Source organism: Photinus pyralis, unplaced genomic scaffold (genome assembly GCF_008802855.1).
Source record: "Photinus pyralis isolate 1611_PpyrPB1 unplaced genomic scaffold, Ppyr1.3 Ppyr1.4_LG2, whole genome shotgun sequence".
Classification (NCBI taxonomy): Eukaryota; Metazoa; Arthropoda; class Insecta; order Coleoptera; family Lampyridae; genus Photinus; species Photinus pyralis.
The window spans coordinates 29,547,810-29,574,395 of NW_022170403.1; the positions used below are offsets into that span (position 1 = coordinate 29,547,810).

Consider the following 26,586-nt stretch of genomic DNA (forward strand, 5'->3'; position numbering starts at 1 on the left):
CTGGTTAACAATTCGTTTGTTAATAATAATGTATTATTTAAGGGAAGATTAATTTACCTGAACTCGCGCTTCCGATAGTGACGTTTTGGACGCTAATCGTTCCCTTGTAGATACACAGGGATAGTGACTTTTTTCGAATTCCTTTTCTAGTTCTTCTAATTGATCGGGACTGAACGTGGTGCGATTTCGCCGAAATTTCGGTTGGTCGTTAGATTCGGATAGGCTAGAGTCGTCCTTGCCGTCGACATCAAGGAGACGTTGACTGGGAGGCGAGTTGAGGAGACTGTGGTCTTGGGGAGATGCGGACGAGTTGGGAGAGCCGCCCATTACGCCGCCGTTAGGGGGTTGCAGACCTAATGGACCATTCGGCCACAAATGTGAATGCCAGGGAAACGCTGCGGCGGCTGCGGCGTAAGGATGGGGGTGGTACAGTCCGTAACCGGCAGCTCTTGCGAATTCTGCCGCAGCTCTCTCGGCTGCTCTGTTTCTCAAAATGCGGTTTATACTACTAACGGATGGTGCCGTAGCGTTCGTGCAGACGCCTGAAATAAAGGGAAAAAAATCAATTAAACCGACGGTTATTATGCCGAATGAAGTTCAACTTTTTGACAGCATAATAAGATCAAACCCATATTTGTACCTCATAAAATCGTAGGTATTCTTCTAAAGTACCCTTGAACAGATTATCGTTCATTGTGGACAGAATTTAAGAGCGAACACAATGACTCGCCTATTATTTGTTTAAACACAAACTAAAGACTTCTTTATCGGTTAATACTCAAGTGCCTACACATCTGAAGAAGTGATACGAAATGATCGCGCTGCCTCTTAAAATATCATCAAATCATTACAATGCGGTCAGCTTAACAAGGAATTCTTCGGTAATTTACCTACGGGAATCTATTAGCCATCGCGCCGTTTTCAAACTAAACAATTGGTCGACTATGAAAAATACAAATTATTTATCTTGCATCTCCGTTTTGGCAGTCAAGTAATGGATAGACAAGAGTATTAGCTCAGCTTGACGTATTGCTTTTGTAACGTTCTTAGATATTATTCTTTACACATTGGTTAATTTTCATAACTGTTACATTGTAATACGATTCCGATATTTAATTTATCGTAGGTCATAATAGAATAGGAACATCGGCTCATTACCATTTCTATTGTTAATTTTAACAAATGATGTGTAAGTGTTCCATAAATTCAATTAGATAGCATTAATCATCATTCAACAATGATTTGTTTGCGAGCAATTACTTTAAAAAAAGATGCAATGCAACACCTTACATTAAAACGAGGAATGGTAGATTTTGCAAAGCAGTTTCGACATGGGACACGTGTAAAATGAAATAATTTGTAGTTTCGCGTTAAAATTTGCTGCCATTAGTACAGTCAAATTAGACCAAAAAATGGGCATTCCGTGCATCAGATATGTCATCTCTAATTTTTCTTTTACCTAAATTGTTAGGATCAATATGAATGTGAAAAATCCAAGTTTTCGACATTGAAAGACCTGTGCGAGCGACACAGCACTTGAAAACATGTCATTTTTCTTACAATTTTTTTGTTTTTGTAAGTTTTACCTACTCCTGAAGAACCGATTTTAATGCAATTATTGTCGTATACTTTTTTGAACTAGATAAAATTTCTGACAATTTAAGCTCTTAACGATCTCCGCAAGTCTAATAGTTTCCGAGATACGGCGCTTCAACTATTGGTAAATTTATTAGTTTTACAAGTTTTATCAAAATTTGCGTTTTTTCTTCGCAGAAAGTAAACTTACAAAATATGCACGATGAATTGTCGTAAGTCGTGAGTCGTAATAAACTTGTTGTTGAGGAAGTACTAAAAATTGCGGATAATGAAAGCAAATTAAATATTGATTTTTGTCTTTTAGTGGAAAAATATCCATGTTTATATATGATGCGTTATTCATTCAAACCATAGTGTTGTGAGTAAGCTTTCTGCTACTGTCACAGATCTTCTATATTCGGTGTCCCTTTTGAATGGTCAAGCAAGGTCAGGCAGAAGTAAAAAACTCACAGATTTCGCAATCCATGCAACAGGTAGTGGATTTTGTTGAAGAAGAAGATGACAACTTTCTTATCATGGGAGATGCTGGGGATCCAGAGGAGATCAACATTTTACCTCTTTCTGTGTGGATTTATGGACTCCTCACCACAAAGTCCCCCCAAACGACCAAAATTGTAAAAATATTCATGAGGTTTTTATGCGAGAAAAAGGCAAATTTGATTAAAATTGAAGAATTTACGAATTTTTGAAATGCTGTATCTCCAAAACGATTAGACTTACAGAGCCGGTTAAGGGCTTGAATTGTCACAAATTTTGTCTAGTTTAAAAAAGTATACGACAGTAATTGCTTTAAAATGCTTCAGAAATAAAACTAACCAAAACTTAAAAATAATAGAAAAAATGGCGTATTGTCGAGTGCTGCGTTGCTCGCACAGGTCTTTGGATGTCGAAAACTAGAATTTTTGACGTCCATTCTCAGCCTAACAATTAAAAAAAAAAATTAGAAATGACACATCTGATGCAAGGTATTATGATAATTTGACTGGACTACATGTACTTTTGGCAATTTCCGAGCATCAGAACCGTTTCGTTTAAAGTACGTATTCAATACGTCTCTGAGGGGAGGAATTTTGTAATGCAACACATTTTTCGAAATCATGAAATTTGAGCATTCCATGCATGTGATTTTGATTGATAAAATGCGGTTCCAATAAATATGTGGGTAGGAACCTCGCAAGGAACCTTTTCAGCTATATTTCAAAATTTCTTCAGACGGTTCTTGATAACATTTTTATTTTTTAGATATTTTTGGAAGGATTTTAGAATTTGCTTAGAGATTTTGTAAAAACTTTTACAATCATTCTGTCCCCGGGATATTTCTGTCTCAAAAATTCTTGCGAGATAATTCGCAATAAAGTTCTAAGGGATTCACAACAACCTCTTTAAAAATTCTCATTCAGAGATCCTTCTGATTGTTCAGCTTTCTGGAAATCTTTCCAAGGCGATCTAGACTCTAGAGATTTTCCATAGATTCTATGGAATTCCTTTCTGTGACTACAGCCCGACACAGACGCTGCTGTTACGAAGAGGAGCCAGTAATCACTAGTCTTTCCATATCCGAACATAAAGACCTAAAATATGGATACTAACCAAATCCATGAGAAATCTCTAAAACATCCTTAAATAGTCATGAGAAAATTTGTAGATATTTTTTGGTAGGATTTAAGACACTGCTTACAGACTTTGGTAAAGATTGTAAAACATTCTTCTGTTCTAAAGAGTTCTGAATCAAATCCTTCATATTTCTTAAATTATGGAAATTTTGTAGAAATTTTTCTGTGATGATCCAATAAGATTTCCCATAACTTCTGCAGTGATTCTATGGGATTCCCTTCTGTGAGAAATCTCTACAGGCCGAAACCGACGCTACTGAATCAACTCGACCCACTATTCAATTATGATCCAGATAACTATCTAATTTCCCCTTGACTTTTAACACTCTCATACGGCCCCTTGAAGCACATTTCCACTTTCGAACGAATGTCTACGTGCAGCAGTAATATTTGGAAGGGCATGCTTATTATAAGAGACAACTTTATGTTGACAACTGCAAATTTCGTGTTAAAATTTATATGTACGATGCACTAAAGGTGGGCACTCGAATTTCGATCGATCCTCGCGATTGCCTTCCAGTAACCCGTTCAGTTTTCAATAAGAAGCAATCGCATTTAAGGATGATTTTATTGATAGGTTCCTTTTGTGCCTGCAGGACTGAATAGTGAATTAATGTGTTAGATAAATCATGCCGCTTCAGAAGATTGTATCGACCAAGCTACGATCCCGAGTGTGATCATGATCAATGCTATTCCATGATAAATATACAATTATTAATCATTCATCAGTCACACTGTAATTACATACGGTGGGCTGAGATTTAGCTGGCGGCTATCTAATTGAAAATCGAACATAAACCTACGCAGATTGATATTCATGAGGGACTTCTGAAATGTTGAATGCGTGTGTCATATTAAAAGTAGCTATTAATTTTCTATCGACCCGAAATCGCATTAACCCCATTCTTCAATTGTATTATTAAAATTCGAGAATGTATTGTTCTTGATTATTTAGAACTTAGACACTTGGAAAGTTGTTATGTAACAGCATTTTTCTTTTGAACATAATTGGATAAGTACCTGCGCGCATTAATACAAAAGATTGCGTGCTCCGACTAATTACATAACTTAAGTCCATGCTTGAAGGTGTTTACCACTTAATAACATGGCATAGGTACCATAAACAGATTTGACGAAGTCCTTTTTTTCAAAGAGATGCATAGGTATAAGTCCACTACTCTGATTAAAAATCATAGAAACGTTTTGCACTGCCTAATCATGATCCAGATGCCTGCAATATTTCGCAAACTATCACAGCATTTAATGGTATGTAATTTGCCTGATTCAAAATTTGCTAATTTGTATTTTAAAACAGAGCCTTAGGCCGCCGGAACTGCAGGTTCTAAATCATAATTTATTTTGATATCGCCCCGGTTAACTTTGCATAAAATGTACAATGTATGTAATTAACTTTTTCGCATTGATCTTTTAATGCGTTACGCAATGTCTTCAAAGTTTAGGCAAGTGTTCTTGTTCACACGTCACGTTAAAAAGCTTGTATTAGTCACGGAAGTCGTCTTTTAATTTTCGTCAATTACAACCATCCACACGCACAAAAAAACTTGTAAACTTACGCCATTGCGACTTTACTTTTAATTTGCTTACCTTCCGATATTAATCTTTCACGAATTTCCCAAGCGAAGATCGTTGGATTTTCACGTTTGTACTGTTCAATTTTCGAAACAACAGCCGGGGTTGCTACCTTTGGTTTGCTTCCACCAATCAGTCCTGGTGGCCTTAATGTACCTAAAATTAAAAAAAAAGTTGATCAAAACACTAATTGATATAAACGTTTATATGTTGTGCAAATAATCGGCTTGAAAATAGAATCACGTCCGAGCAAAACAAATCGGTATACGCGCTTTAAAATATAATTGATGGCACGTATAAAATAGTCAGACCAGTTCCTGTAGTCTGGCAATTTCACTTTTTCATGTTAACGTAATGACACTAGTTTTTATTGTAAGAAATATTGATCACAAGCTCGCGAAATGCATTTTTCCGTAATAATCGTAATTGCGACCTCTTGCGGATTTACACGCCTTCTGTTTTACAAAACTTTTTGTGTTTGTTAAATGCAAGCCTTTATTAAGCTTAATATGCTTGGTATAATCTGTGAAACTAAAAACTTCCCTTGTTAAGAATAAATGAGTGTATATTTAACTAATACCTGTGTACTGAGAAACGTGAGAATTTTAGAAAAAAAACCTTTTACTAGCTACAAGGGGTCGTTTTTATATTTCCGGACTAGCCTGTTTTGAATTTGGTGCAATTTTTCATTATGCTGTTTTTTAATTGCATATGCCTTGGTAACTTCTGTGGCAATTTTCAAAACAATTTATTGCAATATTATTAATTCACAAATCACAATAATAATAATGTTTGTGGCATTATTTGCTTTCAATGGGCATTGCTATTTATTTTCCGTCACGAAGGCTGATGAACAGACACTGTCTTACGCCTCAAATGTGTAGGTTTAGAAAATTTAGATTATACAGTGCGATATAAATTTCTCTCCAGTACAATACATGAGTTAAGTTAAGGTGATTAAAAAATCGTTTTAATATACAGTGTCCAGGATAAGGATGTCTATCATGGGGATCTCTGAAACCATAGAAGATACGACGATATTCAAATTAGACAAAACATGCGTAATTAAAAAGTTAATATCGTACTTTAAACAAAACAAGAAAATTCGGATTATTTTCGAAGATATGCCAGAAAAACCGAAATTGGCGATTTGGTTTTTATTTTTTTTTATATTGAAAACCTCTCGACGCTGTCTTGTAGTACTCAAAAAGTGGCAATGAGAAAGTGTTTTTTTATTTTTAGCTGTAGTCTAAAGTAGTCTATTAATATCTATCTCAATATATAAAAATCCCATGCAATTGAAGTCCGAACGATCATCGAGATCGTTTTTGGGCTGTAACTTTTTGGCCGGATAATCCATGTCGCTGAAAAACAATAGCGACCTTTCTTATGTATTTATTAATAACAATTTACAAAGCGATCTCACGATCCTCCGCCGTTAAACAAAGTTATAATGTACACGGACACACAGACGGACATACAGAATTTCACCCAAAACGGAGGTACATGTTGAACTTCCACGATCAGGGTGTAAAGTGAGCCGTGGATCTTGAGACTCATTTCGAATAGACCGATGAAGAAATTTATTTTCAAAAACCAATCAACAACTAAGTGGGGGCAGATACTTGACTTCGCGTATTTCGAATTTGCACGATAATTATACTAAAAAATGAAACTACGAAGAGAAAGTTAAAGTTTGCGTGAGCATAAACCAAAATTGGCAAGATTACTCGCAGTTAGTGATACGAATCGTTTAAGTTCCAAAATGTTGTCCATGCTTTGTCAACATTTCCGTTCGGGTCGGAATAAGGAAGCGGTAACAAATTACCAAAACCGTAATTGCCCAAAATTCAAAGCACAACCGCATAAATTTAAATTAAAGGACATTAAAGGAATTGTCATGATCTGTGCCTGCTTCTGCGTAGTTTGCGTGAGAGCATTGTTGCATGTAGTCGAGTGCACAGCTTCGGGCATTCTGGCTACTTCGAACACTTGATCATGCAAGTGTAATTACTCTTTCATAATCCTTTAGTATTCGTTATTTATTTCCTTGGGACATTTTAAATATGGTCACATTATGTTATTATATTTGTATCTCAGATGATTATCTGCGGAGAAAATCCAGAAATTTGCTGCCAACGCGTTAGTAATTTTCCGACGGAGATTATAGTTATTCATATTATGTCAAACAATTTCAAAGTAGACATTTAGTTCGATCAATCAAAATTACTCATAAACGCCAAACAATTTCGAAAGCATTCTCATGGAGGTATAATTATTTATTCGTTCCATTATACAACTGTACTTTACTTTTATTGATTATACGACTGACCACGCTTTATGAAAGCAATTATTGTTATCTATTTTTATCATTTGTGATTAAAAATGAAAAAAGCCATGTAATCGAGTTAATGGATTGAAGTAAAACGAAAAAAGATACCTACCTACATCTTTGAAATATATATGTAATTAAGTACAATTTATGAGAAGCACATAATTTAATTGCTGTAGTCAATTAAATTGAATTTATTTATAAATTTGTAGAAAACTCTTGCCTTAAATTAAGAACTTAATTACGTCAACGGTTTGTTTCGCTCGCTAAAAGTAATGGCGATCGTCATTAAGTGCAGGAATACTTTAAATTCCGATCACTTTTAGGATCGATAGTAGAGTTTACTGGTTAAATAGGATTTCTGGTGGTGAGTCGAACTGGAGAATGTGTGTGGATGTGTTCTAGCTGGAAATATCTATAGTATAAATGTTCAAGTCTATTTTGGAAGAACCTTAATTATTGTGCACGCCTTTTAACCAAAACCACAATGCTATGATATCTAGTAGGTATATAGAGAAAAATGCGCTCAATCGAGGCCTACGATACTTACAGGCCGGAGCGCTCGAAAAAGTCACGTGACGTTAGGAGTCATATGAAATACATTACGACTTATGGAAAATCCGTGCGCGGCTCCACTATTTATTTTTTTACTCCGGATCCGTTCAACATAGAGCCACGAAATTTCAATGAGAGCTTCTCAATAGTACACACAATCAAATTATGGTGTTCGTTAATTTTTAATAACACTAAAAATAATTAATTTTTAGGTTTAAAGTATTGAAGATAAAACGATGTTAGTAAATCCGTGTGTTTCTATCTTTACATAATCATATTTCTTTTTCTAAGAACTATATCATTATAATCCTTTCGGTGTCTTAAACTAGAATAATATGCGCCTCCAATTATGCGTATATAATGTCTTATCTGGTATTAGTATAGTTTTAACAGGCCCTACTAAATCGCGCATTTATTATCCGCGCAGAGAAAAATTCACCATGCGAGAAACTTTTTTGTTATTGCTATAATTGTAACACATATATCGAATGAATTGTGGCCAAAGGACACAAAAATGTTCTTCAGAAGGAATTTTTAAGAAATGGTCTCTTGTTTCCTTTTTTTCAGCAGCTGAAGTAAATAGCGCAGCGCGATTTTAAGAATAAGTGAACGCGCAAAGGAATTATGTTTCAAATAATTGTTAGTCATCGATTTTCAAATTGTGTTTGTGAGATTCAAATTTACATTAAACTTATAAAATTAAAGATATTATCAGTCAAAAGTATGGAGTATATCTTATATCTTCGTTAATATGAATTTTGCAGTACATAAAGTATTTTAGTTATAGGTACCTACTATTGTGAAAGTGAAATGGGAAATTTGTCTTGTCCACCTATGAGGCCTGGTAAGTATCGTAGGCTTTCATCTTCATTCTATGAATAAAAATAACCTTTTGAATAAGGAAGTTTTAAAAAATAACTTTTTCTATCCAACAATTACAGCAGTTTTAGTAAAAAGTACAGCTTGTAAGGAATATGCAGTGCCGGACTGGCCCAGGCCGCTAGATTAGATTTCAATAAACACTACAAATATAAAATTAATAATATATTTTAAGAATATAGACAGTCATATTTTAAAATCCAACAATCAACCCTTAATTTAATATAAAACTGCCTATTTGACTGACATCAGTTTTTCAATTTTTTGTTGTCCTAGTCTTGTCCCTTAAATTGTTATTCTTACATTTTGAATAATTATTTAGTAGGATGTTGGCGAATGTTTGCAAACTTTTTGAAATGTAGTATTTAAAACTATTCTGACATTGGTCTCAAATTTCATCATCCACTTCTAAATTCTTCAAACATATTTTTATTAATAATAATTTTTGGTTACCGCATGACAAAAAATCTTTTTCGTATCTTTCAGAAATAAGTTGTTTAAAAATATTATAGGCTATTATTAAAAAATTCAGGAAACTATCAGTGGGATATCTCAAACCATCTCTATCTAAACATCTTATGTATTCTAATTCCGATGTTTTACTGGAATCATCAATTTCCAGTGGTCTTTCAGTAGCAAATTAACTTTTACACCTAGAACAGGTGCTATATCTTCCAAACAGTTTTTGTATCATATATCCTCCAATAAATATGAGTACCTTGACATCGTTTTCAGAAGTAACTATTTTGTCGTTTTCTAAATGTTAGAATATTTCAATACTTATATTTAACATCGCCTCATCTTCTGCTAAATTACACGACGAAACAAAATCTTTGATGCAAAAACTCCTCTTGAATGAGACTTTAAGCGCAATAAGCTTAATATTTATAATTTTATAAGTTTAATGTAAAATTAAATCTCACACACACAATTTGAAAATCGATTACTAACAATTATTTGAAACATAATTCCTTTGCGCGTTCACTTATTCTTAAAATCGCGCTGCGCTATTTACTTCAGCTGCTGAAAAAAAGGATACAAGAGACCATTTCTTAAAATTTCCTTCTGAAGAACAGTTTTGTGTCCTTTAGCCACAATTCATTCGATATATGTGTTACAATTATAGCAATAACAAAAAAGTTTCTCGCATGGTGAATTTTTCTCTGCGCGGATAATAAATGCGCGATTTTGTAGGGCCTGTTAAAACTATACTAATACCAAATAAGGCATTATATACGCATAATTGGAGGCGCTGATTATTCTAGTTTAAGACACCGAAAGTATTCTAATGATATAGTTTCTAGAAAAAGAAATATGATAATGTAAAGATAGAAAAACGCGGATTTACTAACATCGTTTTATCTTCAATAATTTAAACCTAAAAATTAATTATTTTTAGTGTTATTAAAAATTAACGAACACCATAATTTGATTGTGTGTACTATTGAGAAGCTCTCATTGAAATTTCGTGGCTCTATGTTGAACGGATCCGGAGTAAAAAAATAAATAGTGGAGCCGCGCACGGATTTTCCATAAGCCGTAATGTATTTCATATGACTCCTAACGTCACGTGACTTTTTTGAGCGCTCCGGCCTGTAAGTATCGTAGGCCTCGGCTCAATCATTTCCTTATCGAAATTGAGAATTAGGATAGTATACTTCTATAACGAGTAAATAAAATTGCAGTCATTTAGCGATCGTCTCGTTTGAGGGAGTGAAATGCCCCTCTAATCTAAAAAAAATTCATTGAAATGTTAAGTTTCATTTTGGTACTACCTACTAAAAAAATCGACATTCATTTAGCAACCGTCCGAGGGGGTGGATTCTGGATTTCGAACGGTGGGTGAATATACGGTCCTTCTAGCTAGTTTGTCGGCTTTTTCACTACATTTCGCTTCAGCATGATCTTTGAATGACATAGGTTCAAAGGAGTTGCTGAATGATACTTGCGCTTGCAATGGTAACCAGTGCACCAACCTAGAGGTAATTTTCCAGTGACCCAGTGTCTGAATGGGAACTCGGTTATCACTGATACTGAGCATTATTTTGGTTGGGTGACGTTTTGTTTTTCCGAGTATTGGGGGAATTGGGCTGCGGTTGGGAGAAAAGTGGCAGAATCATTCAATAGGCCAGGTAGCCATTAGGGTCACACCTCCTGAGTCAGTGTACGTACAGTAGTCGTGTCGCAGTGAGTACATCTGTTCGCCAGTGAGAATTTTTTTAAGTAAAACCAACGTTTTCCATTTCATCGAAAACGCGATGGCAGATTATCAAGAGTAACACGCGTATGTGAAATTTTGTTTCCTGTTGCGGAAAACGGCCACAAAAACTATTGTAATACTTAAGACTGTTTATGTTCTAGGTAAAAGTATAGAGTCTAGGAGGTTTTCACGTTTTAAAAGTGGAGAAATCCAAGACCCTGAATTTTTTTCATGGTGGTTACTGGCGATCCATTGTAGTGCTATGGATACCACGAAACAAAGCAGCAATCGAGGTAGGGGAAGTAAACGGGCTCTCCTCGTCCCAAGTGAAGTTAAACATCAAACAACGCTCTTTGTTTCTTTAACTTCTGAGGTGTTGTGCACGCAGAGTTCGTTTACCGGACCAAACTGTCAGCCAGAACTTCTACTTCTACTACAATGGAGGAAGTAAATCAAAAATCGCTTAGGAGGCATAACGAACATCCCGATATTATGTGAATTTAAAAAATGGTTTGAACAATGGAAAGGGCGTTTTCGATGAAGAATACTTTGAAGTTGATTTGGTGTAAAAATATTAAGAAATAAAGATTTTACAATGAAATACCGTTTTGTTGGTTTCCCCCTCAAGAAAAAATGCAAAACGTTTAAGTACTTATTATTTCTTATTACTATCGAGAAATACGAAATAATAAATACAACTTACTTATTACATTTTTATCGTTACAATTACGTCTAGACCCTCCTAAAATTTTGTACAAAATTCTTTAAGGTTTCCCTTTTCTCATTTCCATCTTCACCTCAATGACCTCTTAAATGTCGTTGAAGTTCTTTTTGCAACCTCTGTTTTTTCTCAAACTTCCCTCAGGTTTCTAGAATATTTTTCAGATTATTCTCGTCAAACCCTATTCAAATTTCTTCTAGGCTTTCTTCAAGTTACGAATCAATTTTTCTCTAGTTCCTCTAGAGTTCCAGGGTACTCTAATACTATTCAAGATCCTGAAAGTTCTCTTTAAATTTAAATTCCCTACCTAATCTCAATTTCCCTAGCCTTTTCCTTGGTAACGCAGTATTCAGTGAAAATTAAATTTTGTGTTTCCGGCGACAGGAAAAAGAAAAGTGAAATCTGCTCTAGCGATAATATCAAACTGTGGCGCATACTCAGTCGAATAATGACCTAATATTTTGCCGTTTGAAGAAAGAAGTTAATTTTCGCATAATCTTAACAATAGTTTGCAACTTTTATGTGGTTTTTTTTTGGCACTAACTATAATCTTTCTTTTTTTTAAATTTTAGACTACGATTATATGCACGGTGGATATGAAACTGACGGAGGGCACTACTAGAGAAGCATCGGCAAGAGAAAACTTCCTTTAGGGAGTGATAAAAGGGAAAACTTATTTTTCTAATAATATTAACTAATGTGAAGGTAACCTTTCTGTGCCTTTTCTCTTGCAATATTGCAATTATTTTCTTTTATTCTACTTTAGATTATAATCCTTTTTATAAGCAACCCAAATGAGGGTATTAATTGGACTTTATGGCACAGAACTGTCAAAAGTTGCCTAGCAACGATACTACCACTCGCAAAACTTGCTGTATTCTTTTTCATGTAGATCTTTGGATTTATGAGGAACCACTTTACTTTGTGCGATTTCGAATTCACGTAATATTTCGTCAGAATAAACGTTTTCCATTTCAGCTACACTCATTTCCAACAGCGAATTGTTTGATAAAAAGTAAACGCAGTCTCAGTATCCATAGCAATACAAAAAACACCAACTATCTACACCACTCATAATTGGTTAGCGGCAAATTCCTGCAAGAACTACTAATCCCTTTTAACTTTTTAGAAATTAGAATAAAACGTTGTATGTACCACGGGCATAATCGATTATGGCCCTCGAGAAATGAAAAGCCCTCCTTCGTCGGGCTTTAAACATTCTCTCGTGCCATAATCTTTTGATTATGCCCTTAATACATAAATAACTATTATAATTGCAGATTCGACATTTATATGCACGTTGGAAACAAAACTGAGGTAGATTACCACCGTTGATCGATTAGCGAGGAATAGTTGAACTTCTTTCGTGGGTGCTAAAAAGGAAACCTTATACTTTTCAAAACTTTCACTAGTTTACAACTTTTCTGTGCTTTTTCTCTTGCAATACCTATTTGTAATTGTTTTTTTTAATAATTGCAGATTTGACATTTATATGCAAGTTGGAAGTGAAGCTGGAAGAGGATGCCACTGTTGACGGATCATCGAGAGAGAATTGGAAATCTTTCGGGGATCGAAAAAGAAAAACTTTTTTTCTCATAGTTCTCACTAGTTTGTCAATTTTCCGTACATTCTCCCTTGCAATCATTGTAATATTCTCCTTATATTTGCGGGCATTTCATTACTAGACTGGTTCACTTTTCGAAGATTCTCTGTCCTATGGGCATTTGAGACAACATTTGGCCAAATAGGCTTTTTATACTAATTGGTACCTGCTGAACACGAATATCGATGTTGGCACCTCGAAATCTGAACAGGAAGTCCAGAATTCAAGATGGCGGCCAATTTCCGATCATGTTGATATTTTCACTCATGCGACCGATTTTTTCGATCTAAAAACGGATTATAATGTTATTCCTGACGGAGGTACGGCACGATAATAATCGTGACCAAATGTTTAAACAATGATTTCATAGTTTTTCTAACCTGACAGTGCGTAAAACTGGAAACCTTTTTTTCATAGTACTATGGCTACTGTTTAAATTTCTTCACATCGTATAATTATTAAATTATTTCTGTTTTGGCAAGCATTTTAGTTCCTGTGCGTCGTGTGATAGATATCCGCAATGTTTTCCATTATCTCACATTTGGAAGAACTTCTTTTCATTAGAGGAAAACAAAAGAAATCTGATCGAGTTCTTGTCGCATCATCTTGAAGAGGCCTCATTTGACGGCGTACTGGTGATTGCTGGAGGCTTCAATGATGAAAGAAACGTTTTCTGTAACCGTCAGACGATTTTTAAATGAAAAAAATGAAGGGAGTTCAACTATACTGCGGTGTTTCGGAAGATTCTTACTTTGCTAGGTATTAATTACCGTTCCTCAGGATATATTATTATTTTAAAGTATGAAAGCATAGAAAAGTGAATACAAACTTATTAACACCTTCGTTATTCTCATGGTGTTAGGTCAATCGTCTTCTAGAGAATTAGGTAGTACAAATCAATTGAGCCTTGCAACATTTACAAAGTTTTGACGAGCAATTCTATTTACAACCACAAAGGACGATATCTAGAGTAGCCTTCGGAATTAATCTAACGTTGTGAGAATGGGAATGTAACCATTTTCAATTCTTTCCCCAGGAAATCAAGGATAGATAAGGTAGATCATAGTTTACAAGATAAAAAAAGGTCATCTTGAGATTTACACCTGATAATATGCCGTAATGATGGAAATGGATGAAATGCTAGAGAAGATTAGATGGAATCCCAAGAGAATGGAGTTCAAAATTGTTAGATCTAAAGCTTCGCAGCTCCTGAAACCTCCATGTTAGGAAGAAGGAACAGGAATACATCTGTATCTATAGCGTTTTTCTAGTATCCGCTTCCTTGTGAAAAACTTCTAAGGAGGAAATCTGTGTCGTCTGACGGTTACAGAAAACCGAGCAGAAAACTTACACGATGTGAAGAAATTTAAACAGTACTTAGCCATAGTACTATGAAAAAAGGGAATCCACTTTTACGCACTTTCACATTTTTACATTTGGCAAGTTTACTGGCGGAAAGTACTGTCGGCCAGTAAACTTGCCACGTGTAAATGCGCGAAAAGTGCCCGTTAAATAGAAATAGGGTAATAAATTTACTGGCAGAAAGTACTTTCCGCCAGTAAACTTGCCAAATGTAAATTAGGCTTTACAAAAACTATGAAATCATTGTTTAAACATTTGTTCACTATTATTATCGTGCCATACCTCCGTCAAGAATAAGATCATAATCCGTTTTTAGATCGAAAAAATCGGTCGCATGAGTGAAAATATCAACATTTTCGGAAATTGGCCGCCATCTTGAATTATGGACTTCCTGTTCAGATTTCGAGGTGCCAACATCGATATTCGTGTTCGGCAGGTCCAAATCAGTAAAAAACGCCTATTTGGCCAAATGTTGTCTGAAATGCCCCTAGAACCTGTTAAAACGCTATTTTTTATAAAAGTGAACCAGTCTATACCTTGTCTCTTGAATATTTTTCTTATTACATTTCTATGTACGGTAACAAACATCGGCGTGGTCTAATTGGATTTTTGAAGGTGGTGGTAAAAACGAAAACTTAGTGCTCTCATAATTTTCACTATTTCTGTGCTTTCTCCCTTGCAACAAGTGTAATCAATCTTTTTTATAATTGCAGATTGCACGGTGGATGTCAAACTGACGGAGAACGCCATTTCAGATGCAAGACTAGGGAAACTAGGGCGTTCTTTAGGAGGTGGTAAGAAACATAACTTACGTATGTTATTATTATAACTAATCCATTTGAAGTTTTCATCAATTTCTTCTAAAGCTCTACCCTATGCGAATATTTGAATCTAAAGCGCTTTTTAAAATTTCATTACATACATTTTCCGGATAGAGTTAAGCTTATGCTTTCATTAGTACTACATCACCTAAGAGCCCCCAATTCTTTGGACGGCTAGGCTACAGCAAAATTTTTCTAACCATGATTTATCTTTGACGTCATCATTTCTATGCGGTTCCATGTACCACATATAAACAGGAGGTAAAAACAACGTCAACACTGAATATAAGGTGATGCTTCAGTGGAGTCAAGTTATAGTCCAAAAAGCGTTGTTTAGTTTCCAAGTTAATGTTGTACTAATAACATCTAGCAATTAGAATGTTGGAATTCACTCAAATTTAATTGATATATTAAAGTTCCGTAAAAAGTCAGAATTATACTAAAGTACTTAATATCTGTTATGAATCTATACTGTTCTAGGTGCTATATTACTAAATATATTATTATTATTATTATTATTACCTATACCATTATCTAATTAAGGGGTGCTGCAATTTTATAAAAAAAAAAGATGGTGGCATGTATTATACCCAATAACCTATAACTAAAGACGTTATTATCGCGGGTGTAGGGTGTGTTTTAGGTGTAGCTTTCAAACGAAAAATGAAATTCAGGATATTTAAAATTTTTCTCTTATAATAGGTATGCCTTGTGACATGTGGGCTTTAACGTAGTGTTAAATAATCTTAGAAAAACTAGCGTACGACTATAATAAGGTATTATTACAACTTAATCTGCACAGGCAGTAATTTTATGCATCGCAAACTACTTCTGCCATGCAAATTCAATTAATACATTTTTCCGAGAAGAAAACAAAGTAGATTTGATATAATTAGCCAATTTTGTACAATTAAAAGGTGTCGCGTTTATTATATTATAAACTGCAGAATGCAATTTTTCGTTTGCATTGTGTAAAGTTTTACGCATCGCAGGTTTTTCGTGACACTTTTCCTGGTGCGGTCGAAAGCAGATGACGTTCACAATGAATAATTATAAAATGTACTCATACAAAAGCAATATGGCCTTGTTAAGGGGTGTGTTATGACATGAGCGTTAGAACGTTACGGTGCTCACTACCACAAGGATAGACAAAACAAATGCATAGTCATTGGTTGCCTCGATTACATGGAATTACATAGATATCAATTAATACGTGGCGTGCGTTAAATTTTTTCGTATATGAATAGCTGGAACCGCACACGAAATATGGCGTAGGTTTGAAAACTACCTATACATTTACTGTAATTACCAAAATTTTATATAATTTGTCATCAAACGTCACGACATACATACATGGTTAGCGGATGGATTAATTAAATTATTGGGTACTTCCTGTAACCCATGATCACTGCGGATTATACATCTAAGTTTGTAAATTGCCACGTGGTAATTACAGTTGCGAACTTATGGTCCTTCAAAGCATATCATTTAATTATTTAATTGGAGTTGGAGTCAGGCGATATTAAATAACAAAGGTGTATAAAACCATTTCGAAAGCTGGGAGGCGTCGCCGTCGTTTCAATTTTACATCCCTCAACTATTTGTTTGAAATTACCAGTTTTAAGCATTATCTATTAATGTCCTACTTTCTAGGGAAAGGATTGGGTTATTTTCAATAAATCTTGATTTTTACATTTTTGAATAATTAATCTATACTATTGACGGTCTTTTAAACACACCCTCATCGTTAGAAATTGAAAAGTTACAGAACACAATCACGCTAAGCTGGAAACGCTTTAGAAATTCACGTAAATTATAGATTTAAAATTTGTAAAAAAGAAATAGGATTTCTTTCCATGAGGATCTTCTAAATTTTTCTTCATTAAAAAATCTGGTATAGGTAGGTAATTACAAAGTTACAACCATACGCTGCATAATGCTCAATCCATCGATATGGAGAGTTTCCGTGATTATATAGTGTTATTGAACTTTTTGTGAGTTACGTTTATATCTACATTCATTATTCAACAGCACCTGCTTAAACTATAAAATTTATGTTACCCAAACCAAGGGTAATTAATTTAGAATCCTAACTGAATACCATTATATGGTGTTGAAAAGATTAACGTTGATTTGATCTTGTATACCGTATACTAAAGGATGCTGGTTTGTATTCAGCTTCAATTAAATACACCATTAGGTAATGTATGTTTGATAACCATTTCATATGGAATATCTGTGCCTCAAGTTAAATTTTATGCAGGACGGGCCAAAAAATATCAAATTTGCTCAAATAAGGTACCCCAATATCTAATAATAAGGCGAGATTGTTGACAATTAATGTTTATGTTCAAATACAAAGCACAATTTTTATACTTTGCTAAATGAAAGCAAGGCCCTGGCTTTATTTAATTAATCTCTTATTTTTATTAGTTTTGACAGTTCGCATTTGAAATTGTATCTTGTGTTTGCAGGAGAAAAACAATAAAAAATCATGAAATTATAACACCCTGTATATCGGTAACAAAGCGTTTGTGGACCTTTGTTTATATGAACTGTTAGTCGTAAAATGGGAAATATCCTTTTCCGTATGTACATTACATTTAGAAACACTCTGTACACCAACGAAAAGAAGAAGTTCCAAAGCTTTTAAAACTGATTCATGTGCTTTCAGTGATGAGTGAGATGGCTACTGTGGAGCACAAGGTTTTCTGCGAATCGGTGTATTTTTCCTGCAACAAGACCTAGTTAATAAATTTGGCAAAATTAATAGTAACACAGTGGCACTTTCGTGAAGTAAAATCTCGGATAAATTAGTGGTCGGTTATTTTTAGGAACTTGCATGGGAAATTTTGTTCGAAGTAATTTTAACATTCCTGCAGGAATCGACCCATGAAAATTATTTGCATGAAACAGCCTTTGTATTGTTTATTGATTAGAATTCAAGCAAGAATTTGGAGTATTTTGGTTGAATTATAAATTTGTTTATTATTCAGGGGTGTACGTATATTTTAAACGAAAGAAGGTGCCAGCTATTTATTATGAATAGAAAAATGACAGTTAAGATAATGATCAAATTTAGCATGGACACGTGATCAAAAAATCGCATTTTTGAAGGTATTTCTATTTATGAATCTAACTAATATTTTACAAGGACCATCTAAAAAAAAATTAATTTGTTCATATTTATCAATTTATTCAATCAAACCAGCGCATTAAATTTTGAATTTCATATTTTAAGAGGAAATAAAGGGACAAAGTTCCGCAAGCTAAGGAGTAAAAAACAGTTTCATTACTGAGCTTGCCGCGGAAAAATTAAAAATTAATTGTGATATTGAAATTTGTTCCAGTGCCGTAGAGATTCAATTTTATTTTATGCAAGTGAAGTTTTCGACCCTTGTAAATGTAACTAAGCCCTTAAACCAGTTTACGGCGTATTACTAAGCGCTATAAAAATTTGTTAAATCGTCAGCTTAATAGTGTCGGCTACAGGGGGACAATTCAATAAATTTCAATAACCATTTCTAGCATAGGAAGGAGGAATTAGAATAATAAGCCAAAACTAACTCCCATCAACGCCCTAGGCTACGCATGGCTCGACTATTGCTATTCCCATATACCCTACTTGTGATGCAATGGTAAAAAGCTCTAAGGTCCTATATACCTTAATTTCAATGAGTGGAATTTTTACAGGTGGTTTGGGAGAATACCAGGATGTCTATTCTAAGGGTTCGGTCTCGAGGACCGTGTGTTAACTTTGTGGGGGGTCAAAAACCCCAAAATTTTTGGGTTTTTTCAGTTGTTTGCTTATATCTGTAATCTAAGAATATTTTTTGTATCATAGTGCATTACAAAGTTGTAGGGCACCAAATTTGATAAAATTTGGCTGCAGTAATGAATTTATAGACCCAATATTAACCAAAATATAACTGATCAAAGTAAGACAAAGTTGCTCGAAATGACAAAAGGTTCACATAATAAAATTTCCACATGTATCGCTTCATAGCGAACGTGAACGAAAGGGTGTCTGCCGATAACAAGCGATACAAGAAACGTATTGCGGAAAGCGAGCGCGGTTGTCACGATCTCTTGGGACCTAAAGGTTTCGTGTAAAGCCGAGCACGTGATGAGCGCCAAAGTGGGTTTTTTTATTGGTTGTTAGGGCACGCCAGCCGAGGTCATTTGCGTTTAAAACTAAGTCCCTTTCCTTGTCAATGCCGTAGTGGTCCAATTTCATTTTATGCGAGTGGAGTCTTCGACCGTTGTAAATGTAACTAATCCGTTACATTGTTAATGGGTGATATAATTAAACGGAACTTCATTTTGATTTTCCATAAAAAACTTTATTACAAGTCCGCAAAACTAGACCGATTCTCGTGCGCTACATCGGTATACAATTTGATCAGAGAAATAAATGCGTGACTCAGGATTTGTATAAGTATGTTGCAGACAAATGTTGCAAAAAGCAAAAACAGTTAAAACTGTTTAGTGCTTTAGAATCAAAGGCAAGATGAGAATAATCAAGTAGGTACTATAGGCAACAAAACAGGATTTGGGAGTTGGTTAATTAGTTATTACTATTCAATGTGTCACTGTATTACATATCTTAGTATGATTCTATAAACTGACTGATGTTGTAGTTACATTTTGATTTGAAATAAACAGTTGGAAAGCTTTACGACAATTTACGTTGAGAATGTTGAACCTATACTAAAACTGTTTTACAAATACAGGTATTAGGTAGCATTCAAATTGTGATCTCATAAATTGAACTGTAGTAATGGGATAATTAGACCTCACTGTCAACTGCTTAAAGTACCATGCATATAAATTTTAACAGCCAGTGACATTTTATTTCTGTGCTGTAGTTCTTTAATATTACATCTTCTTGCATAGTACCTACATGAACACCATCCCTACTTTACATTTGATTTGAATTTCTATTTTATACACGTGGAAAATTCCGGATATCTTCACACCAACAGCTTCCCACGAGTTTAACGTTATAGTTGAGCTATAAGTATTAGTTTTTAAATCTATGAGTTGAACAATGAAAGACCAGTCCGTAAATTGAAAGAAAAATAATTTTGAATGTTACATTACAACAAATTTTACGTAATGACAATTGAACAGTTGGTAAACTTTATTTTCCCACCACTTGCATGCAAATCGATCAAATAAACGTAGCTTTCATCGCGTTCGCCATAAAATATCTCTAACTGTATTAAAATTATACAGGTAGGTTTATAAAAAAATCTATGAATAATTTCATGTGGGGATTGCACAAATGTCAAGTGCGCTTAAATAAATAATTCTATCACAGCCCCACAATACGATATGATAATTCCACTTATTAGAGATATTAAATGCAGCCAGACGGTCGGCCATTTTGTCGATCGCATGTTAGTGAAACCTTGGCAGGATAAGTAATAGGTAGGCTGCTCGCACAATGATAACTGCAAGTTCGTAAAGCAATATGCGCACTGTGTAAAAGTGGCACCCATCAATTTTAAGTACGTATACATGGTTTCCCTTCGTGTTTCAGAAAACCGTGACCATCGCGTCTTTTACACCATTTTGCACATCGTGTGCAAGTATACATAAGCTTAATAAGATAATTATCCTAATATCGATGGGTATTTTTCGCGTTATTACATAGTACACGATGTTTAATCGTGACGATCCTTGAAGTTGACGCTCCTATAGCACCAACCATTCTGAAATTTTCGTTTTGCTGATCAATAAACACGAAATTATCAGTATTGACATTTCAGATTACTTACAAGCTGTTTGCGTTATTGCCCTACATAATTAAACATAGACGCTTAAATTTCCATTAATTATTAATGAAGTATTGACTTACGGGATTAATAATTTATACATACCTACATTGTAGTGCTATCTCAGAAATTACAGCGAAATGACTATTTCCGTTCAACGTAGACCGTGCCGATACATTAACATGGGTAAAGAAAAACATGCACAAATAAAGCACTTTTACCACGGATTATTACAAAGTGGATATGAAGCTCATTATTTCATGTAATACCTATCTCAAACATTGATTTCCTAATCACATATTTGCATTGCGGCACAAATAGAAAGGCAGGCTTGCTGATGTACCTACCTATAAATGTGCTTAAAGCCTTAAAAATTAATAGAAAAAAGCTAATGAATCAACAAATATAACGATAATCTAAGGGTAAACTCTAGAAATGGATCTAAAAGAAAAGTATTGCATGACGGTTAAAAATAAAGTTAGTGCAAGTTTTCAGAGAGCGGATGCTTGCACGTCCAATGTTTTTTTTTGGTTCTGATGAAGCCCCTTACGAAAGTGGGCGAAACGTGGACTTTTCGTTCAACATTGAGCGGTCCTATTCTGGAAGTCGCTGGCATCTTGGCACAAATTAATTGCGTATGAAAGGGATGTCATTCATTCACACAATCAATTGTGTGAAAAAAAATACAAGAAAAATGGGTAAAATAGAAGCAAACTTTGTCATTGAGGCGCAACAATGACCAATTTTACAAATCAAAAACTGAAAAAATTAGTTTACGTTTACGTTTCCACACGTAGGAACAACATAAAGAAAAAAGGTATTGCAGTAGGTACCATCAGAAAAATTTTCTAGGCATATAGGTCCTAGCACTTTTCATGAGGAACACCGTATGTCATTGTTTCGATATTGCGCTTTACAGAATAATCACATTTTACATTTATATTTCCGCATCCGAAACTCACGCACGCAGCGACGAATATTATAAATGATTATTTCATTATAATATTTGTGTGCTAGTATATGCTGTATCTGCATTAACACTAGTAATTTATGAAATAGTAATAGTAAATATATAATTTAATAACAATAAAAAATAAGACACACAAGATTACATATATAACAGACGCACGTAGTCCTAATTATACATTACCGACAAACAAAAATCCTGAAAGGTGTAAAATGCCTTTGATAGAAGATATAATCTAAGAACCCACATAAGGGCAACCTTCGCCCATCTGTTTACCGAGTGAAATACATTTTTAGCAAACTTGATGTGTAAACAAACACATTGCAAATGGGTTGCCTAAAAAATTAAGTCAAGAGTACCTTTAATTAAAATTAATGTAATTAATATGCTGTCTGCTTCTATCTTCTGTCACATGGAGAGAGCGCATCGATGGGTCTCACTAAACTACAAACCTTGTGCGATATTTTAGAAAGGGAAATCTTGAATCACTATCGGCGATTTAAAACCATATTTACTAGCCGGTTTCTCGATCAGGCCGAACCGCCTCGTTATCGTAACGTACTAGTGTTCAAGTACAAAAATCGCGACTGTGAAAACTACTGCCGAACAAGTTGCCCGCATTTTTTTTCAAATCCAAGACGATCAGGTGTATAAGAACCACTAGACATCTTCTACAAATTGGAAGTCTTTGTTTAACAGTTGAAGTACTGGGCAAGCGTCGGAAATTGGATGGAGGTTTGCAAAAATTTGATTGCCCTCCAGTTTTTCTGCACAGAACAAATCTCAGAAATATTGACATCGTGCCAACACTGCCCAAGTATCAAGTGCGACACTATACACAATGATTCTTCGATGTCCCCGTACAAAAGAACTTTGGCTTTTAGTGTGGGTATTAAACAAACAGCTTCTAGACATAAAGACACTTCCAGATCAGGCCCGAGCCCTGCCTGCCCCATCACATATATCTGTGATTCGCTACAATATTTTTTAGACTAGTTTTAACGTTACCTTGCATGATTTTGATTTTGATATTATCGCAAATGTTTCAAGAATGTATTTTTTTCACTACTAGCGTCTGATGACATGATTATTAACCTTTTTTCCACTTGTAAAGTAGGCTTTCTCGGCAATTGTTCAAAGTGGTTAATAATGTGGACATTATTAACTAGTAGTCAGTAATGAGAACTGTTACGTTGTCACTTTTAGAAAACACAACACGAAATTTCGCTCAATAAACGTTTAGACAAGTTCTCTAAAATGAATAACTGTCACCATCCGCCATTTCCAGGGAAATTACATACCTAAAATTATCACATTTTGAAAAAATTAGAACAAAGTCACTCTTTGAAAATATCTCAGTGACAGAACAAAATACGGCCTGTTTGACTTGTACTTCAACGTACTTGATTCTTGAAATATAATGTACTATTATGATCGTTTTGGAAAAATGCTTAGCTTACGATGTACAAAAAACACATAGAGTTTGCATATATTTCATTAACAAAATACACTTAATTGTTTCTAATAGTACTGCCTGCATCATATGACATGCTTTAAAAAAAATAAAAATACTTCAATAAAAAATAACTAAAATCAGAGACAAAAAATTGACATTGCACTTATTGCTGCCAATTCGTACAACAATCTACAATTCGTTGGTTATTAAGTGTAATTTTTTGTACGGTAGAAAGCAATATGTTAATTGCAATATTCTTGTGCGGTCTTTAAAGCTGTTGTCCTTTGTACCGTTATTGAGTATGTGTTAAATTTCATCGAATGTAATTAATTGAAGGAATTATGTTAATTCTCAGAAATTTCCTTTCAAATGTTAAAATATATAAAGAATTCCATTTGAAATAATATTATGTGGAATATTCCAGTGACCATAACATACTGAAAAGAATCACGTACAGAAAATGTTTCCGATAATTTATCCTCAAAACCCATTTTCGTCTTGTATGAACCTCTTTTATATGTGGTGATCATAAACTCCCCTTCCCTCAATTCTACATTGACAGCCGTTAATTTAATGACAAATGTGCGCGTTTATAAACGGTGATAACCATAATTTAGAGGTACCTGCACTTATTGAACTCTACCATTAGAAGTTGCGGATCCATTTATGTAAATGATATCTACCTATACTTTCGATTTTTAAAAATGGCCAGGTTTTCAAATACAATGAAATGAAAAATTACTGTTCTCAAATTTATGTATCTCATGCAAGTATTGTATTTCGGTTTAAGGGACGAGAAGGTTAGCAAGCGCATTTGCTGAATTTTCGCTAATTTTCCAAATGAGTCAATATTTCAACATTCGCTTTTGTCCTAAGCTGCAATTATAGTAAAAAAAACCTTCTTAGGAAAGTGTAGGTTTGTACACATCCACATATATTATAGAAGGTGGAAACCTAATATAATAGCGTCTCTAACAGTATAGATCATTAAAAAATCCAATTTTATTCTAAAAGGTACACATACCTACCTACTTTGGTTTTTAAGACTTGTTAATTATAACGGATTAGGTGTTATGCAATTAATAAAAGCTATTAACCAAAACCCTTTGTGTAAAGTAGCATTCTCGTCTCTCGATTGCCATTATAAGCCAGGTAGAAATTACTTAGCGGGTAGTTTAGTTGCGCCTGTTGATATTGAAAAATCGTGCAAGTAACAAATACTTTTAAATAAATGATTTAGCAACCAGAATTGATGTATACATGATCTGCTTTAACTAGTAAACATAAACCAGTATTCATTACCTACATAATCATACCTAAGTTGTGCAGTTTATATACGCCATCACAATGACTACAATAAGTAAAGGTACCTATAGTCAAAATTCAACGCAGAAAAACTATTATGGTCTAACACAAATAAACCAGAGCTTAGGTAAACTCACACTGTAGGTATAATATATTGAAACCTAGTGCATCCTATCAGTGGTTTCTCATATTCATCATATGCAAAGCCCGTTTAAAAAGATTTATATGGCGGTCTCGACGGATCGCGTTTGTAACAGTTGCAAAGACAAAAATTAAAGTCGTAAGACAAGAAAGTCATTGAATATAATAAAAGTGATCGCTCATAGTTTGTCCATCACATTTTAGCTACAAGCCGTGTAGGTATATATGGCAAGGGAGTGTCAGTTTTACACAACGGTGACTGTTAAGAGTTACCTATTAGACATTGATAAGCATTCAATGTAAAATTATACGTGTTAAACAAAACTACGAACAGGTATCTTTGTCTAATTAAAAACTGCCTGTCCATTGGATTATAATGTAATACAGAATTTGATTTCTAATGTTACTTCCGCCTCATCTTACATGCACACAATTAAATTGACGTTTCAAACGCGAAAAAAACATAGTGCTGTAAGAAACATTATTAATTAATGAAATCAGGGTACCTTTTTATAGACTTTCATAAGCTTAATTAACATAAACCGCTTAAACTTGTGAAACATTATTCCGATAATTTTAGATTAGGTCAGAGTGATACAAATGTGAAGTGCGGCCCTTAAATACTGCATGCTTTTCAAAATAATGCACACAAAAATTTAATAATTTAGATGTCGATCTTTGCGTATATAGGTGAATCAATGTCTTTATAACTGCATGAACCATTTCCCTTTATTATTGGGTTTGATCAGATATTTTTTTCTTAAATCCAGGGTGATATTATGCGTGGGTGAAGATAGCCAGCACACTCTGGCCAGTACGCGCCAGTATCAGTACTCTGTAGTACCGTTTATGTACCTACTATCTTAAAATGACAAGAAAAGTCCGCTACCTATTAAGAACGCCGATATTTTGTTGTACTGGCTAGCGGGATTTGGAAGCTAGCTATAGATATTGATGAACAGTATGATTTTGTACTTCATAGGTGGTAAATGTAAGTGCAATATTAGTGTGTGTTTAAAGATATATTAAACGAATATGTAATTATACAGGGTATTCCAACCAAAATGCGACCCTCTTTATGTAGAAAACCAACCATTTTTCGGAGAATTTCTAAAATAAGTCAAATTTTGTTTTTGAGAGGGAAGAAATTTTATATAAAATATACTCCGGAACTCTACAGTGCCACATGAAATTAAAGGCATTTTTATTCCTCCATTCAACTACATTGTTTTCCAATAAATAGTGTAAAATGTGTGCTTTGCAAAATAGATATCCAGACGACTTTCTCTGAAAGTTAAAAGAAATATCGTCTAACGTTTCGCAAAAGTCTGGCAGTGTGGTCATCCATAACATTTAGTATTTTCTATAGTGACCTCTTAATCAGCTGTAATAGTTGTTTTAATTGATATCGCATCCTCACTTATAGGTACAACTGTCATTCAAAGAATAGAAAGCAATATTGTCTATGCATATAATACGAGTAATGATGCGATAATTACATGATTTTTACATTTACCAAATATAACATTGCATTTTGTTTATACCGTTTAATTTGTGTTTTTTTTTGTGAAGGAGAACCGAAGCCGCCCTTGGTGCGAAAACTTACGGAGAACGTTCGTCGCAATATAATAATCAGTTTTTTATGTTGGTATAGTGCTATGTATA

General features: G+C 34.3%; 1 protein-coding gene across 2 annotated transcripts in view; it reads right to left on the reverse strand.

The window, feature by feature from the left end:
• The window catches only part of LOC116164895 (paired box protein Pax-6-like), a 41,775-nt gene that overhangs the window by 849 nt on the left and 14,340 nt on the right, over nucleotides 1–26,586 (reverse strand). For both annotated transcript variants that reach the window (XM_031479143.1, XM_031479144.1), the window contains exons 3-4: nucleotides 4,815–4,955; nucleotides 58–542 (exon numbers count right to left, since the gene is read on the reverse strand). In XM_031479143.1, the coding sequence (XP_031335003.1) occupies nucleotides 58–542; nucleotides 4,815–4,955 (626 nt within the window). The remainder of the gene's footprint in view (nucleotides 1–57; nucleotides 543–4,814; nucleotides 4,956–26,586) is intronic.